At 45.7% G+C, this 18,053-nt stretch overlaps 1 protein-coding gene across 1 annotated transcript in view; it reads right to left on the bottom strand.

Moving 5' to 3' along the window:
* Positions 1-18,053, bottom strand: part of GOLM1 (golgi membrane protein 1) — a 41,866-nt gene that overhangs the window by 3,118 nt on the left and 20,695 nt on the right. Inside the window, exons 5-8 of the mRNA XM_029919674.1 lie at positions 12,082-12,211; positions 7,774-7,918; positions 6,843-7,112; positions 5,181-5,294 (exon numbers count right to left, since the gene is read on the bottom strand). Of these exons, the coding sequence (XP_029775534.1) occupies positions 5,181-5,294; positions 6,843-7,112; positions 7,774-7,918; positions 12,082-12,211 (659 nt within the window). The remainder of the gene's footprint in view (positions 1-5,180; positions 5,295-6,842; positions 7,113-7,773; positions 7,919-12,081; positions 12,212-18,053) is intronic.

Below are 18,053 nucleotides of genomic sequence, written 5' to 3'. Positions count from 1 at the left end.
GACACTGCTGATTGAAAGGACGGTGAAAGAGGTGTGAGGCAGTAACCACACCAGAGAATACGTTCTCCAAGGACTGAAGTGCACAAATGAGTGATCACTGATCAGGAACCGAAAAATTGATTTTGTATTTGCTTAGAATTCTGACTTGCTAATAATATGTTCATGTTCTGCACTAAGAAATCAACTAAACAGTCTATGAAAATAATTTAAAAATCAAGTTAGGACTCCCATTTCTAGAAACCTCAAACAACTCTGCCAACTGTAGTCACCGTCATGAAAAGGTATTTTAAAGAAGCACTGTTGAACCAAACCTAAACTGGGGGGCTTTCTACCAAATAACTGGCCAGAACACTTCAAATGACGACAAATGGTTTGGGGTTAAAGGACCCCACTGAGGTATGACCATCAATGCAGCGTTTAATCCTGGATTTAGATCTTGGACCAGAAAAGGGGTATTAGTTGGGCAGTTCACTACATCAGAATAATAGCATTGTGTCAGTATTCATGTCTTCATTATAAGATGTTAACACTAGGGAAACCTGGGTGAAGGGTATATGGAAATACTGTTAAATTAAAAGGTCAAACTTTAAATAAGATACTAAAATGCACTGTCTGTAATGGCAATAAAAGAAGGCATCGGGGGCCCGGGGGTGGCTCCCTCTGTTAAGCATTCGACTCTTGATTTCAGCTAAGGTTGTGAACCTGTGGTTGTGAGACCAAGCTCGGCCTAGGACTCCATGCTGAGTGCAGAGCCTACTTGGGATTATCTCTGTCCCTCTCTCACTCTCTCAAATAAATGTTTAAAAAAAAGAAGGAATCTGAAAGGCCACAAATGAAATAAAAATCACAACTCCTGATGGTAATAAGCATCAAAGCTAGCCCTGCCCTGAGGACTTCAGTCTGGAGACCCCAGGCTTCTCCCTGCGCAGCTTCACAAGATTCAGAGGGACAAAAACTAAACATGAGGACTGCCTCGTGGCAGGAGGTCCAGAAGTGGAGCCCTATATAAAACTGAAACTCTATAAACGCTCACGTCCTTGGGTTAAAGGTAGTGGAAAAGAGGCACGGCGAAAATGGGCCGGCAAGAACGCCTCATGGTTAGACGGGGGGCTTCTAATCGAGAGGACATTCAGGTACATATTCGAACTCCATTTTCCTTTATCAAACAAAAATCTAGAGAAGTTACTAAAGCGGTAAGTCTATAGTCCTCCTTGAGACTGCTAGAGGTCACAGATCTCTAGTGCAATCCAACTCTAACTCGGTCCCCTCCGTCCCCAGAGACTTCTACAGATAAAGTTCCCAGGAAACTAGCTCACAAAGCACAAAACACAAAGAAACAAGCTATCCTGAGGATAATTTGCAGAAACAAAAGAAATACCCACAAGGTTTTCAGACATGGAAAACCTACAACACGTGGGTATACATTTTTTTAATTTATTTACTTTTGAGAGAGAGAGAATGAATGAATGAATGAGCAGGGGAGGGGCAGAAAGAGGAGACAGAATCTGAAGCAGACTCCAGGCTCCAAGCTGTCAGCACAGAGCCCGATCTGGGGCTCAAACTCATGAACTGTGAGATCATGACCTGAGCTGAAGTTGGACACTTAATCGACTGAGTCACCCAGGTGCCCCCAAAACTCATTTATATTTAAAGAAAGAAAAGGTTTGAAAACATGAGCAAGGAATAAGAACACTCACAAGTGAAAAATTAAATGCAAAGCTTGAATTAAAGAACAGAAGGCACAGCTGAAGGAAAGATGGATGAACTATAAGCTATGTCTGAGGAAATCATTCTGAATGCAGAGTAGACACACAGAAATAGGTAATATGAGGGGCGCCTGGGTGGCTCAGCCAGTTAAGTATCTGACTTTGGCTCAGGTCATGATCTCATGATTCATGGGTTTAAGCCCCACGTCAGGCTCTGTGCTGACAGCTCAGAGCCTGGAGCCTGCTTCAGATTCTGTGTTTCCCTCTCTCTCTGCCCCTCCCCCACTCATGCTCTCTCACTCTCTCAAAAATAAGTAAACATTAAAATAAGTTTTTTAAAAACAATGGATAATATGAAAAAGGGGGTAGGAAACAGGAAAAGAATGGTAAGGTCTAACTTTTTTTTTTAAATATGATAGATTTTTTTAATTTTACTTTTTTTAAGTTTATTTTGAGAGAGAGAGAGGGAGAGAGAGGGAGAGAGAAAGAGAGGGAGAGAGAAAGAGAGAGAGCGCGCGAGCGAGGACAAGGGAGGGGGAAAGAGATGGAAAGAAAATCCCAAGCAGGCTTCGTACTATCAGTGCTGAGCCTGATGCAGGGTTCAATCTCGCGAACTGTGAGATCATGACCTGACCCAAAATCCAAGAGCTGGACGCTTAACTGACTGACCCACCTCAGCTGCCCCAAGATCTAACATTTCTGATTTGAGATCGAGAAAGAATCAAAATGGGAAGAACCATTATTCACACAGATCTTGGCTGAGATTTTCCAGAAGGACTAGCTATTATACTTAGAAGAGGGTAATACAGAGGGAGTCAGCTGAGAAACCAATGGAACAGAAAGTCCAAAAAGTAAATCTGAATATATACGGAAATCCAGTCGTAAAACTGGCGACTCAAATCACTGGCCTTCAGATGGTGTTGAACAGCTCTTAGGACAAAGAAAACTGGACCCAACCTGTGCCAAACACTTGAATACATTTGATATTAACTGAATGAATCAGAGATCTAAATGTAAAATATAAAAACAGATGATGATCTGGAAAGATGGTGGTGACAGTGGCACAGTTTTTGAATCTCCAGGTCCCCACATGAAGCACAGCCAGAGTAGATGACCAGGAATCCTGCAGACCCCAACACACAGGCAGAGACAAACCATGGACAGTGGCTGTGTGCAGTGTCTAGAAAGGAAAGGGGAGCAATGGGGCACCTGATGGACCTGAGAAGAGGAGGACAGAACCCCAAACAGGCAACAGATCGACACCAGAAAGTTCTGGGCCAGCGGACAAGCTGGCTTGAAGCAGGAGGGCTGCTGCTCCCCCACAGCAGGCGACCACTAAGGGGCTGGGGGAGGCTGAGCCCCATGAACTTCTGAACCTCATCTGCCGCGGCCCCTTCTCAGGGGGGGACAGAGAAGACCTGGAGAGCTGAGTGTGAAGGAGAGCACAGGCTGAGCAGGGACAAGAGACAGCGGGCCCTAAAAAGCAGATAGCAATGGGGAAGGCCCCCACCAGCCAAAGAAGATGGGACAACTTGAACTTCAAAAAGTATAATAAATACAACTGAGTGAAACCCATCAAAACAGGTTTAAATCCGTTGAGTTTGTATTTTTAAAATCAACACCTTCAAGAGGATAACAGGAAAATAACTCATTATCATGAAAATTGATATAGAATTTATCCTACGTTCTATGACTAAAACCACTGACTTGCCTATTTATAAAAACATCCCAATCAACCAATGAAGTAGAAAAGGTTGGATCAGACCACCACCACTACCACAGAATTAAGGAAGGCGCTGCACAGCCACTGGTACTCACATCACAAAGACGTTACTTGCCTCCTGATGAAAGAACACACCACCTCATACGAAGTTACCACAGGCTTGAGCCCAAACCTGAGTCTTATCAAGCCTCTGGATATCAGCTGCCAATTTGCAGGAAATGGGGAAAGAAGAACACACTAAGTTGCACTATGACTACATAACCAGCACTGTATGGACTATGGAAAAATCCAGGGCAAGTGGAGGAAAAGAATAGAAGGGAAAACCTGTAGATTAAGAGACTTAAAGATACAGATTTTCTAGGAAAATGGGCAAAACTAAATTATGATGTTCAGGGAGGCCCACTTGAGTGATAAACTCATAAAGCAATGAAAGAAACTTACTAGATGTGGGGAATAAGTTTAAGAATTCTCTGAGCTTGGGTTAACAAGGCTCAGGGCAGAAAGCCACCAAAGGGCAAAAGGGCCCCGCTTAGAACAAAGCATAGAGTGGAAAGGAAAGCTGCTTTCACAGGATGGAAGCATCTGGAACAGGTAGAGGTGGAAAGCCACTGCAGCGGGGCCCAGGATTAGTCATTAAGTAAAACAAAGCCCAGGGCAGAAGGCCACCACAGGGAGAAAACACCCAGAGCTAATTAGTGAGAAAAATGCCTTGTTGCCCCTGAGGTAGCATGCTCTGTCTTGGCCCCTAGAAAAGTTAAGATAAATAGACGCAGCGTCTGGTGTCTGCCATAAACAGCCATCTACTTGGCACCTGGATTTTGTTTTGTACTGACCCAACCCTCAATACTGCATACCTTTAAGACCTTTTTCTCGCACATGAGTTAATGATCACTGTTTCATTGTCTATTTCTGCATGTCCATGTTTCTGATCCTAATAAAAATGGAGCAAGGACCCTTACTCGGGGCTCTTGTCTCCTCCTGGACATTAGCCTCTCTCGTATTCAATTCTGCGTCCTCTCTCTTTCAGGACGAGAGAATTCCAGACCCAAAGTCTGTGGCAACTAGAAAGGTCAGGATAGGGGATAAGTGTAGGGGAGGGGGGAGAACATAAAAGTTTTAAAACATTCACATGGCAAAAGACACTATATATAAAACCAAAATCAAACTGGGAAGAAGTATTTGCAACTGATATCAGATATCAGGCATCTCCCTAGCATATCAAAGAACCCTTAGAAACTAAGAAAGGAAACACCAAGAATCGGATAGAAAAAATAAGGGAACCATGAAAGCACATGATACTAAAACAGGAGTATATGTGGTGGGAGGGATTTTTCAAGAACAGGAGGTAACAGATGTGAGGGGTGACAGGATCAGGAAGGCCACCAGTGGACAGGGTGTTCAGTGGATGCTAAAGCCACACCATTTCAAAGCATCCCCTCAAGATGACCTCTCAGTGACAAAGGGAAGATGGATGGACCTTTGTGATGTAGAGACCTGGCAGGCAGTGCCTTCACCGCCACCCGCCCCCAACACACACACAGATTTTCTGAAAGGTCTCCATCCTGGGCTTCTCCGCCATCCCCTCCCTCCACTGCCCCATGTTTAAAGGCTTCTGAAGGGAAGAAAGTCTCCTTCAAATGACGGATTACTTAACAACAGTAGTGTTAGGAGGGGACTGTTCAGTCACTGCCAAAGTGAAGGACCACAAGGGGAAATTCAAGGCGAGCCTCCTCACCGGCCACACTTCTTACCATTCAGGTTTCTGTCATTGCCTGCAAGGGCCGCCTGCTTGTCTGTCTCCGATTCTGCCTCGTTTTCGTCCATGTTGTAGTCCTCCTCTCCTCCCAGCCTCCGCTGGTTTCTCCCTGCAAACGAGCACAGGCACAGGGCACACAACCCACATCATTTCTCTCTCGAGGCCACAGGGGCGTCCGAGCCCAGGAACTGGGGTTTTCCCGGTCACGCCTTAAGAGCCTGGTCTTTATCCACCACCTCTCGGCAGGTGGGAGGCGGAGGGGACGAGACTGTGCGCCTGCTGCCCACACAAACAGCAGGTGCAAGGTCTCTACTTACGTCCTGCCCTATTAAGCTCTGAATCCATATAAACCATGACCCTCAACACAGGACTATACTCAGGGCTGGAAGTAAGGTAACTAGCAAATTAAACCCATATCCAGGTTTTCTAGAGACAATCCACTCCAGGTTATAGGGAGGCACCACTGTTGCTGGAAACAACAGGTTTCTAGTTGATGACAGCACCTCCCTAGACGGTCGGGTGGCTCTGACAGAAGGAAATAGAGTGGCTACCAGGAGCCGAAGAATGACATTTCCCATCCTGCCTATGCAATTCCACCGTTCATCACCACAGTCCGCCCTGCAGAGAACAACCAGGAAAGATTAGGACGAAATGCATTCAAGAGACGTATTCGTAGGGCTTCAGGTGAATGTCTCATATGCACATACAGGCAGGTAAACAAAATCTTTTTTTTTTAAGCTTGTCTGGGAGACGTGGCTCTGGTTGTTTCCCTGCACTCACTGCCTGACGTGGAAGCAAAGCACACGCCCTGGCGCCCTGCCGCTTCCTTCCACACCCAGGTCACCGCCCCGCCCCAGGACGCCATGTATCCCGCAGGTCCTGTGGGTTCTCGCACCAATCTTCCGCTGTGACGCACCACGGCCTCTCTGAAACCTGAGTGCCCCTGGGTCGGCTCCCTGACTTTCCTTTTCTTTTTAATTCTTCAACTGCAACCTTGTGAGAACACATTCTTCAGAAAGAGAAACTTGAATACAAATTAGATCTGCACAGGATCAGGGTAATTTCCACAAATAAGCACACTCCCCACTCCTGTTAGTGGGGTGCCCCCAGAGCACAGGTCTCTTCTCTTGCTTCGTGTCCCTGGCTGGGCTGGGACTGAAGCCTTCCACAACTTTTAGGGACCAAACACATCCCAGGATCCTGTGTTGATCTCCCATTTCCCACACGTTCCTGTGCCTTTAAAGAAAAGTCAACCAAACCAGAGAGGTAGGACTCACGTGTCACTCCGCTCCGATGCCCACAATGGCACAAGACCCCCGCTACAGTCACCCCTCCCTCTGCTCCCCGGCCACCAGTGGCGACACCACACCATGCAAGGCTGCAGAGACGCAAGCCAAGCTCGTGGCCCAGCGTGGGCCACGTCCACTAGACGCCTAGCACCCACTCGGGCCTTCCACTGAGACGCCCCTGCCGACTCCCAGTGGATCTCCTCTCCCACACGGCTCTTCCCTCTGGCCTCCCACTTGGTAAGACACCCAATGAATGAATGAGAGCTAACAGATGGCAAACTGCCATTCAGGAAGCTTCCTAGGGGCCCCTCCAGTGTCAGGGGAAGGTGGTGGAAAGGAGTCTTTGGACACCAAAGTGGCTCACGCACCTTCCTCGTCGGCGTCCTGCTCCTCCTCCTGCCCGTTGGGGATGACCAGCTGGTCCTGCTCGGGGTCCTCGGCGTCCTGATTCTCTGGGCTCCCCAGCAAGGCCGCTGGCGCCCGCGGGGTGTGCCCGACCGCCTCTGCTTCCCCGGTGCCTCGTCTGCCCGCAGGCCTGTCGTCCTCGGCCGCCTGCCCCGGGCCCGGCTCTGGTGCCAGCCCCGGGCCGTCCCTGCGCAGCGCCTCCTCACTGGCCACCTGAATCTCGTTGGTCTCCTCTGTGCACAGAACACCGCTGGCTGCAACCTCACCAGCATTCATTCTCATTGAAACAACAACACGACCCCTCGTACCACTCGGTTCCCAGAGCCTTCCCAGGGGCTGGGGCTGGGCAGCCACTGGGTAATTCACCCCGTGACTCCATAAAGACTCCAGGCACCTTTCTACCTGCAGCTTATCTTCAGATTCACAAGTTAGAGAGAAGTGCCTTAGGGGAAAAATCTGGACTCCGGTACCTTGATCACAAGGACAACCGATGGGCTGAAGTTATCTGACCTCCATAATGGAGACAAGTACTTGGGAACGGGCCGTGCGGCTGCCAACGAGTCATTCCACAGGGACACAGCAGCCCCCCCGTTCCCAGTGACAGGTGCCCAGGACTCAGCCAACTCCCTGTAATCCCACGGACCCGCTGACGTCCTCTCTGTCCACAGCTGCCAAGGACCAAGGCACCTGGTTTACGGACGAGAGGTAAGACGGGGAGGCCCCAACTCCAGGAGCCCGCAGAGACCACGTCTCCCGCCGGCAGCCCACACCCAGCGCACCGGCTGCCTCCAGCAGGGACACTATCCTGAGGCCCTGTGCGCACACACTGGACACGACCTGCCACCACGTGGCTCTGAAGAGGGCTTACGTGTGCAATTACCAAGTCTCACGTACCTCTCTCACCTTGTCTCTTCAAATCCAAAGCCACCTCAGAACTGGGGGCTGGGGTCTGGGGCTCGCCGTTGCTGGGCACATTTCCTTTCACTTGTGGCACCTCTGCCTGGGGCAGGTCTGCTTCCTGTGGCCCGGGGCCTTGGAGCTAAAACAAGAACACAGGGCGGCCAGGGGCTCCGCGACCTTACGCCTCAAAACCACCTCAGGGAAAGCAGTGGATGTCCTTCTGGTAGTCAAAACACCGAAACCTTGAGAAATGCCATGATATATAAACCCTGATCGTGTCTGGCCACCTGGTATAAACCCAAGGCTCTGAGGTTAAGATCTCCTAGAAAGTACTTCCAATACTGTATTAACAGGTAGGCAGAAAGTCACAAAGACAAGGAAGACCCCGACAGCGCAAGCCAACCACACCCCACTGACTTCTACAGAACACTGGCCTGACAAGAGCAAACCACATTCTTCAAGTGCACATGGAACATTCTCCAGGAGAAACAGATGCTTAGGCAACAAAACAACCCTCAATGAATTTGAAATGATTGGAGGACATACTCTGTATGATGTCAACCACAATGGAATGAAATTATCAATGATGCTAAAATTAGAGAAACTCACAAATATGTAGAAATGAGGCAACACACTCCTGAATAACCAATGGGTCAAAGAAAAACAATAAATGCAAATAAGAGAGAAAAATGAAAAATACACAACATACCACACTTACGGGAGTCTCTAGAGCAGTGCTTGGAGGGAAACTTACATGTCTATATTAAGAAAAAAAAAGGAAGTTCTCAAAACAATAATCTACTCTCTCACCTTAAAACACTGGAAAAAGAAGAGCAAACTGAACTTAAAACAAGGAAGGACATAATAAAGGTCAGAGCAGCAATTAATGAAATATGGAAAGAAAACAGGAAACATGCATGAAATCAAAGTTAATTCTTTGAAAAGATGAACAAAATTGACAAGCTTTCAGCTAGATTAATCAACAAAAAGAGAAAACTCAAATTACTAAAAAAAAAAAAAAAAAAAAAAAAAAAAAAAAGGAAAAAGGATGGCACTACCAACCGTACACAGATAAAAATATTAGAAAGGGACACTGAGGACTGCATGTCAGCTTTGAGGACTTAGACGACACTGCACAAGGTCCTAGAACAACACAAACCACCAAAACTGACTCAAGGAACAGGAAATGTGAGTGGACTTGCAACAAGATATTGAATTAGTAATTTACAAATGTCCCCCCAAAGAAAAGCCCAAGCCCAGATGATTTCACTAGTGAATTCCACCAAACATGTTAAGAATCAATATCAGATCTTCACAAACTCTCCCAAAAAACAAGAGAAAGACTCCCCAACTCATTCAATAAAGCAAATATTACCTGATCCTAAAACCAGACAAAGACAAGAAAACTACAGACCAATATCCCTTATGAATACAGACACCAAAACCCTTAACAAAATACTGGCAAAATCAAATCTACCACACATAAAAGGATTATATACCATGAACAAGTGGGGTCAATCCCATGAATGTAAGGTTAATTAAACATCCAAAAATCAGTCAGTGTAATATATCAATAGCATAAACGACAAAAAACACATGATCATTGCAATAGATGCAAAAAAATTTGACAAAAATCCAATGCCTCTTCTGCATAAAAACACTCAACAAATTAAGAATAGAAGGGAATTTACTCAGCTTGATAAACTCCATCTATGAAAACACATAGCTAACCTAGAGCTTAATGATAAAAACCGAATGCTCTCCCTCCGTGATCAAGAATAAAGACGTCTGCCCTTCCACCTCTGGTTAGCACTGTACGGAGATTTTAGCCAGGGCAACCAGGTGATAAAAAGAAAGAAAAGGCATCCAGACTGGAAAGGAAAATGTAGAACTATCTCTTTTTTGATAACATAATATTGTACATAGAAAATCCAAAGGAATCACACTCCAAAAGCTAGTATTAGAATAAAGAAGTTCAGCAAAGTTGCAATACGATACACATATATCAACATATAAAAATGATAAAAGATACAAAACCTTGTTTGAAAGAGATTTTTAAAAGACACCCTACATTCATAGAACAAAAGACTTAATAGTAAGATGGCAATCCTTCCAAATTGATCTACAAAGTCATTGCAATTGCAGTCAAATCTCACCTAACGTTGAAGAAATTGACAAGCAGATCCTAAAATTCATATGGAAAGTCAATCTGCAAAGAACAGCCAAAATAGTCTTTAAAAAGAACAATGTTGGATGAGTCACCACTCCCTGACTTCAAAGTTTACTACAAAGCTACAGTAACCAAGGCAGTATGGTACTGACATAGGGAACAAACAGACCAATGGAACAGAAATGAGAGTCCACAAATAAACCCTCATATTTACAGGAAATTGATTGTCAACAAAGGTGCCATGGCAATTTGGTGGAAGGAAGAACAGGTTTTTCAAAAGAGGTGCCAAAAGACAAGTGAATATCAATACACAAAAGAATAAATTTGGACCCCTACCTCACACCATATACAAAAAATTAACTCAAAATGGATCACAGGACTAAATGTAGGAGCTAAGAACTATAAAACTCTTACAAGAAATGATAAATCTTCATAACCTTGGGGGTAGGCAGAGTGTTCTAAAATGTGACACCAAAGGAACAAGCAGAATAACAAATTGCACTTCATCAAAACTAAGAACTTTTATGTTTCAATGAACACCATGAAGAAAGTGAAAAAATAACTCACAGAATGGGAAAAAATATTTGCCAATCATATATCCTATATCTTTATGTGTGTGTGTGTGTGTGTGTGTAAGTGTGTGTACGTATGAATATATATAGAACTCCTACGACTAATTATAAAATAACTCAATCAGGGGCACCTGGGTGGCTCAGTTGAGCTTCCAACTTCAGCTCAGGTCACGATCTCACGGTTTGGGAGTTGAATCCCCACATTGGGCTAGCTGCTGTCAGCACAGAGCGCACTTTGGATCCTCTGTCCCCCTCTCTCTCTGCCCCTCCCCTGCTTGGGCACTCTCTCTCTCTTTCAAAATATAAACATTTAAAAGAAAAAGAACTCAATTAAAAAATGAGCAAAGGATCTGAATAGACATTTCTCCAAGAAAGATAAACAAATGGCCAATAAAACGCAAGAAAAGATGCTCAACATTAGTTATTACGGAAATGCGAATACAAACCACAATGAGATAGGACTCCACACCCAGGGGCATGGCTATAATAGCAAAGACAAACAATAACCAGAGTTGGCAAGGATGTGGAGAAATCGGAACCCTCAAATTGCTGGTGAAAATGCACAAGAGTGTGATTGCTTTTTGGAACCAGTCTGGCAGTTTCTCGTTAAACACGGAGTTACATATGACCCAGCAATCCCTCTCCTAGGTGTACACCTAAGAGAAATGAAAACTTATGTCCACACAAAACTGTCTACAGGAATGTTCACAGTCGCATTATTCATAATAAGCCCCAAACTAGAAACAACCCAAATCCTTCTTGACTGACAAATGAATCAACAAAGTGTGGCACACATACACAATATTATTCAGCCACAAATAGGAATGAAATATTCATACACACGAACACATGGATGAACCTTGAAAGCATTAGGCTAAAGGAAAGGATCTAGACACAAAAGGCCACATGTTTTATGATTCTACTGACATGAATGTTCACATAAGGCAAATCTACAGAGACAGAAAGTAGATTAAATGGTTTTCTAGGAATGAGTGGGGAGAGCTAACGATTATGGGGTTTATTCGGGGGTAATGAAAATGTACTAAAATTGGCTGTGATGGTTGCACAACTTTTGAAAATACTAAAAACCAATGAATTGTGACAAGTACATGGGTGAACTGTACGGAATGAGAATGATCTCAGTAAAACGGTTATATTTAAAATTAACAAAGACTTTCTGAAGGCTTCGAGCAACGTCTCACAGCGGCCAGCCTGGGCTCTCAGCCCCACCGCTGACCAGCCAGTGCAGGGGCTGCAGTATGTAACCACCTCCACGAGCCTCAGGGCCTTCAAACCAGAACAACCACAACTGTCCCCCAGGGAGGCTGGGGACCCAAAATGAAGTAACCTCGGAAAAGCCCTGAGCACGGGGCGGCGGCTGGAGCCCGGCACACCCGGTCAGAGTCCCAGGGTCTGCGGCCAGGCTGCTGCGTCTCAGGGAGCCAAATCCACCAGGGACGGAGGTAAGAGCAAACCAGACAGCAGGTAATGGAACAGAACGCCTGAACTGAGGGGGAAAATGTCTTCAGGAAACCCTGTGCGGAGAAAATCCAGGATTACCTGCTGGGCTTGGTCCTTTTTTTCATTCAGGTCCCTAGAAGCGACAGCTTCATTTCCCTTTTTGGTGACTTCCTCTATGCGCTCCTCACACTGCTCCTTCACCTCTTTCATCTGATTGATGCACTGGCTCCTTTGGTGAAAGAAAGCAAGAGAAAAGACAAATATTTCAGGGTGTGGCTAACACCAAGTGTTTCCTGCTGTGACCATGGAATCCACTGTGTCAGTCAGAGACACAGCTCGTCTTCCTGCTTCCAGCTCTGTCTCTCAAAAGGGTACATAAGGCGTGGCAACATGTGTGTTTCAGTTATTAAATGGCATGAAAACTAGTTGACTGAAACTTACTAAAAATGTGTCACATTATTCTAAAACAGGTGAATTTTATTGGTTAGAAAAAGTATTTTTAAAAATACAGTCTGTGTTGCGGCGCCTGGATAGCTCAGCTGGTTGAATGTCCGACTCTTGACTTCAATTCAGGTCATGATCCCAGGGCGGTGGCATCAACTCCCACGCTGGGCTCCATGGTGAGCATGGAGCCTGCGTGAGATATTCTCATTCTCTCCCTACCCCCCCTTTCTTTCTCTCTCTCTCTCCTCCTCTGCCCCTCTCCCTGACTCATGCTCTCTCTAAATAACAAAAGGTAAACTTTTAAAAATATATACAATCTGAGGTATATATTTGGTCTCGTCCCCACCTATTGGCTCAGAGCACCTAAAAGCCCTTGGAATTTGAGTAATGGGAGAGTCAAAGGGAGTCCCTTACGGGCCACACCTCAGATTATGCGAATCTGCTTGCTCAGGAAGCCTTAGAATGGAGGCTGGTGGCCAGAAGAAACAACCCCATGATTACAGGTAGGACTTTCAGCTCCACCCCCATCCCCCGGGGGAATGAGGAAAGTAGAGACGGAGTTCAAGCATGCGACCAGTGATTTAATCGATTGTGCCTATGTAATAAAGCCTCCAATAAAATCTCTGGGTGATGAGGCTTGGCAAGCTTCCCAGCTGGTGAACATACCAAGGTACTAGAAAGGCAGCACCCCAACTCTGCTAGGAAAGGAGCTGTCTCCCCCACAAGTGCCCCCAAACCACATCTCTGCCATATAGCTCTTCCTGACTTACATCCTTTATAATAAAGCTGCAGTGCTAAGTACAGCACGTGCCTGGGTCTGTGAGTCGTTCTAGAGAATCATAACCCTGAGCAGGTCCTGGAGGCAGCGTTCAGGTGGCCTTGGGACACCCAGAACTTGTGGGGGTCATGTGAAGAGGGGAGAGTCTTGGGACCAAAGCCCCTTTGGGAAGACGGAATAGATGTATTTTCTCCTACTCCTCCCATTAGGCATTGTATTTAAGACAAACCTAAGAGGACTTTGAACAGTAGAGACAAGAAGGCAGACAGTCTAGGGACCTCAGATCCGTAGAACACCACAGTGGGGTCACTGGAGAGCACATGGGAAGCCTGTGTCTCCACCTACACCTGACAGGAATGTGTCCTCTTCCCAGGGGTGGTGTCAGAGGGCGTCGATGAGAGTCCTGGCCTTTCCAACTTTCTCTGTCAGTCCACCTCTACCCCTCCCCTGCTCATGTGCAGGCTCTCGCTCTCTTTCTCTCAAAAAAAAAAAAAAAAGCCATAACCAAAATTAAAGAGCTTAATGAATGAGTGCAAATAGCAAAATGGAGGAAAGAAGCCATGAACCAGAAGACAGAACAATAGAGACTACCCAATCTCAACAACAGAGAGAAAACCGACTGGAAAAAACCAAAAAACAAAAACACAGCACAAAACAAAACTGGTTGGGGATCTGGACTACAGTAACAAAGGTCTAACACTCATGGTGTCAGAATCTGGGAAGGAGAAGAAAGACCTTCCGAGCAAGGCCCACATGACTAAGCACTCTATCCCTAAGATACCACTCTTACTCACTCACCTCCGTGACCACAGAATACGGTCTGTCTTGTCCAGACCACTCTGAGCTCCCCACATTCTCTTTCTTTTCTAGAACAGTCCTAATCTCCATTCTCTACTCCCCATTCCTTAGAACTCCATTCTTAATGACCTTCCCTAAGAAGTCTGTTTTTGGCTAATAGATAAACTAGGTCATTTTCATAAATCCTTAAGAGATAGTATCTAAAGGCACTTTCAAAAAGTGGGTTAAGTTAGCATATCAGGTTTGGCTGAATGGAGACAGAAAGGTCAAATGATAGCAATCTGCTGCTTCTTCAATGAAAGTCTGATGTAGGCAGTCCTGGGCCAAGGGGGCAGCTCTGAGTCATCAGGGATATGGGCTTCTCTTTCTGCTTCAATATATCCCAGCACTGGTTTCCAGCCTCATTATCCAGGATGGCTGCAGCAGTCAAGCCATCTTGTGTGAGTCCCAGGCAGCAAGAAGAAATGAAGAGGAAAGGAAAGGGAGAGGGGGTGTGGTGGTCTGTCCTCACCTTCTGAAGCCTTCCTACAGTCCCACACTCCCCCTCCCTTTCCCCACTGGCCAGAACGTAGTCACTGGGCCATACTTCACTGTAAGAATGGTTAGGAATGCAGAATTACAGGGGGATAAGAAATAATAGATTTGGAGAAGCAATGGCCAGTCCTTGCCATGGGCAGTTTCAAAAATATTTTGAGCCACAAAGATATTAATGATTGCATACAGACCCAAGTTGAGAACATAAAGGATTAGAACTAGAGACACTGGTATAAATTCAGCTTGGTTTAATATGAATGCAGCTGGAAACATACAGAAATATTTATCCACGTCTGCATAGGTCTCTCTACTCTGTAGCTGATAGAGCCCAGAAACGAAGACACCCCAACAGCAATAAATACACCCAGTCCTCAAATCTTGGCTTCTTAACACCACCACTTAAAACAACCAAGGGTGCCTTAAAGAAATGGTTGATTGGGTGCTTCTAAGATACATAGGAGATGACCCTGGATCATCTTCTGGTGCCAGAGTGTCATGGACTGCTCAAAAAGGGGGTGGGGGCACACCGCCAGGGGTATGACCAAAGCAGGAACAATATGAGCAAAACATAAATAAACTAGTAGTAGATTATAACGTAAGGTATAAAATAGATATTCCTAAGTCCACACTGATATAAATGATTAGATATGTAAGAAGAAGAGCCAGATCTCCCGTGCAGGAACGCTTCAAATCGCATATGGAGACACCCTGGCCTTAGCCCTCCGGGAGACGGAGCGTAACTTCCTAATCTTCAAGTGTCAGCCATGCACACTGACTCCCTCAGACGACAGCACGGAGGGAGAAGGAAGAGGAGGTTTGCAGTGAAGAAGCCTGATAAATCCTACCTCGGTAAGGTAAAGGTTAACAAGAGTGACAAGCCCTGTGGACAGCAGGTACCCTTGATACCGGGCTGACGGAAGTGGCACTTTACCTCTTGGGCCTTCCTTCTGGAAACGTGCTGCCCTAGTTTAACCATGAAAAAAAAAACCAAACCACCAGATAAATCCCAACTGGAAAACGTTCTACAAAATACCTGACCAGTACTCCTATCAAGATTATAGACAGTAAGTCTGAGAAACTTGTCATAGCCAAGAGAACTCTAAGGAAACTGGATGAATAAGTGTAATGGGGGGTCTTGAGAAAGAAAAAGGACATCAGGGATACCTGAGGAAATATGGAGGAAGTAGGAACTTTAGTTAATAGTAACGTATGCACACTGGATTGTGACAAATACACCACATCCATGTAAAAGTGTTGACAATTGAGGAAAATGGATCTGCAGTTTATAGGAACTCCCTGTGACAACTCTGTAAACCTAAAACTATTCCAAAATTGAAGATTTAATTTTAAAAATAAAAATAAAAATGAACTGAGCTGGAGGACACCCACCTAGCATGTGCCCGAGAACTGTTGGTGGAGCATCTAATCTAATTCAGACTGAGCCCCCATTTAGCTAAGATATTCTGAAACATCACTGTAGCTTTCTGCCTAGGATTTATTTTCAGAGTATCCTGTGTTTCAGGGTTGAAAAGTGATGGGAGAATTACCCGCTTGTACAAGGAAGGAAGGAAGGAAGGGAGGTGGGAGGTGACCCGAATGTCTGACCCTGACCAGAGTCAGAGGAGAGAGAGTGATCGAGCTGAACCCAGAGCCAGACTTGGGGGTTCTGGGCTCTGTGCCAGTGCTCTATCGATGGCATGGCCACATCTTCTAAGTCACAGGCCTTTCAGAGCCAGGCATGGGTGCACTCAACCCAGAACTCTTGTAATGTGCCCTTCAGTTCAAAGGACTTAGTGGGTCTCAGTGACCCACACGCAGAGAATGGTATCAGGTTCTGCAGAAACAAGGAAAGACAGACTTCCTGACCTTGGACAGCTTGCAGAACAAGAGAAGGCTTGTTGAAAAATTCATTTAAACGAAATTCTTACAAACACACAAGCCACAGGTGCTAGACCAGTAACATGGTAGCTTAAACACAGAGAACAAGAAGAGAGGTATCTCTGTCCTCAAAGTACTAACCACTCCAATTCACTGTTATCAGACAATATCCCAGACGCAAATGAACAGGTGCACAGCCATTCCTAAACCTTTAAAAACCTACCAATGGGAAATAATGTAGTGTTTTCACCTACTCTCAGCCCTGCCAAAATCAAGTTCAAAGAGCCTCTCTCTCCTAGCCTTGTGGATGAACGTCTGCTTTCCACATTCCAGCTCAACAGCATTAAGGGAACAAGCTCAGAATGAAGGTCCAATTCTAAGACACAGGTCACGTGGACTGAGAGTGTGACTTCCTGAAGGCCTCGGGTTAGTCTGCTCTTCCACACAGTCATAAACATTCAGTCATTAACTAGAGCTAGAGAGAGAGACACACAGGACCCGGCCACCAGTGATTATTCTAACGGGTGGAGTCGCTGTAAATGGACTGTACACAATACAGGGATCTGTTGAGGCACGTGACCCGATCATCCCGGACACGGGTCATCAGACTGAAGCTGTTGCATGCCGGCAGTAGCTTTTGCAAACTACTTCCTCATGGCGTGGAGATGAGATGACCAGCAGTTCAGGTGAGAGAGCAACCCTACGTGCTCTGGGGAGACAGCCCGCATGCGAGCCAGTGTGTGGGTCAAGTACGGTGATCGCTTAGTGACGCCTGCCACCGGTGCAGCAGCGAGAAGCAGGGATTCTGTAGAATATTGAACAGCCATTTTTTATGATACAACAATTTGGAGCAGATGGACTTTTATTCATGCCTAATGCAAGTACATGGGGAAAATGATTTTAAAATGTTACTGGTGACTACAATTGCGTGAGAAATTTGTATGACCTCGGACATGGACTAGGGCGAAGTCAGCAAATGGAAAAGAGGACCGGGCTCCTGGGCGACTGCTTGCCTGTGAATCCCAGGCTCCCTGTGCGGGAGTTATTCTGCCCTTGGGAAATAATACACGGACGACAACTTACTCTCCAGTCTCTAAGTTGGTTTATACTGTCCTACTATGGGGTCTAGCTAACTTTTTAGAAATGTATCATTTTGTTTTGATCAGAAAAATACTCTGAGAAGTAAAAGTGTAGGGATTTTGTGCGCAATGGAAGCCACCATCTGATTAAAGCAGACCGTCGAAACTGGAGACGGAACAGACAGCGTGGTGTTCCGTACGCCTAGAACCCGCTGAGCGTGCAGACGGCAGGCGTTCTCACCACACACACGGAAGGAAGGACTAGGAACCGTTAACTACTGGGATGGGGGACGCCATTTCACAAGGTACAGGCATATCAAAAGATCGCATTTTATTCCTTACATACAATGCTTATTTGTCAATCATACTTCAGTAAAGCTAAAAAATAAAAGTACTCCATTCTCACTGCAGAAATTTGGAAAGACACTAAAGTCTCACAGAAACAGAAAGCCCACAATGCGGACACCCAGAAATAAATCACCGATATGAATGGCCGAAGTGCCATTTAGTCTAGGAATTGGACTCGGGGCACATCTGAGCACTGCAGGAAAATGCTTTTC

This window comes from Suricata suricatta, chromosome 13 (assembly GCF_006229205.1).
Source record: "Suricata suricatta isolate VVHF042 chromosome 13, meerkat_22Aug2017_6uvM2_HiC, whole genome shotgun sequence".
Lineage (NCBI taxonomy): Eukaryota > Metazoa > Chordata > Mammalia > Carnivora > Herpestidae > Suricata > Suricata suricatta.
Note: the sequence above shows the minus strand (reverse complement) of the source record. Positions and strands in the feature narration are given on the sequence as shown.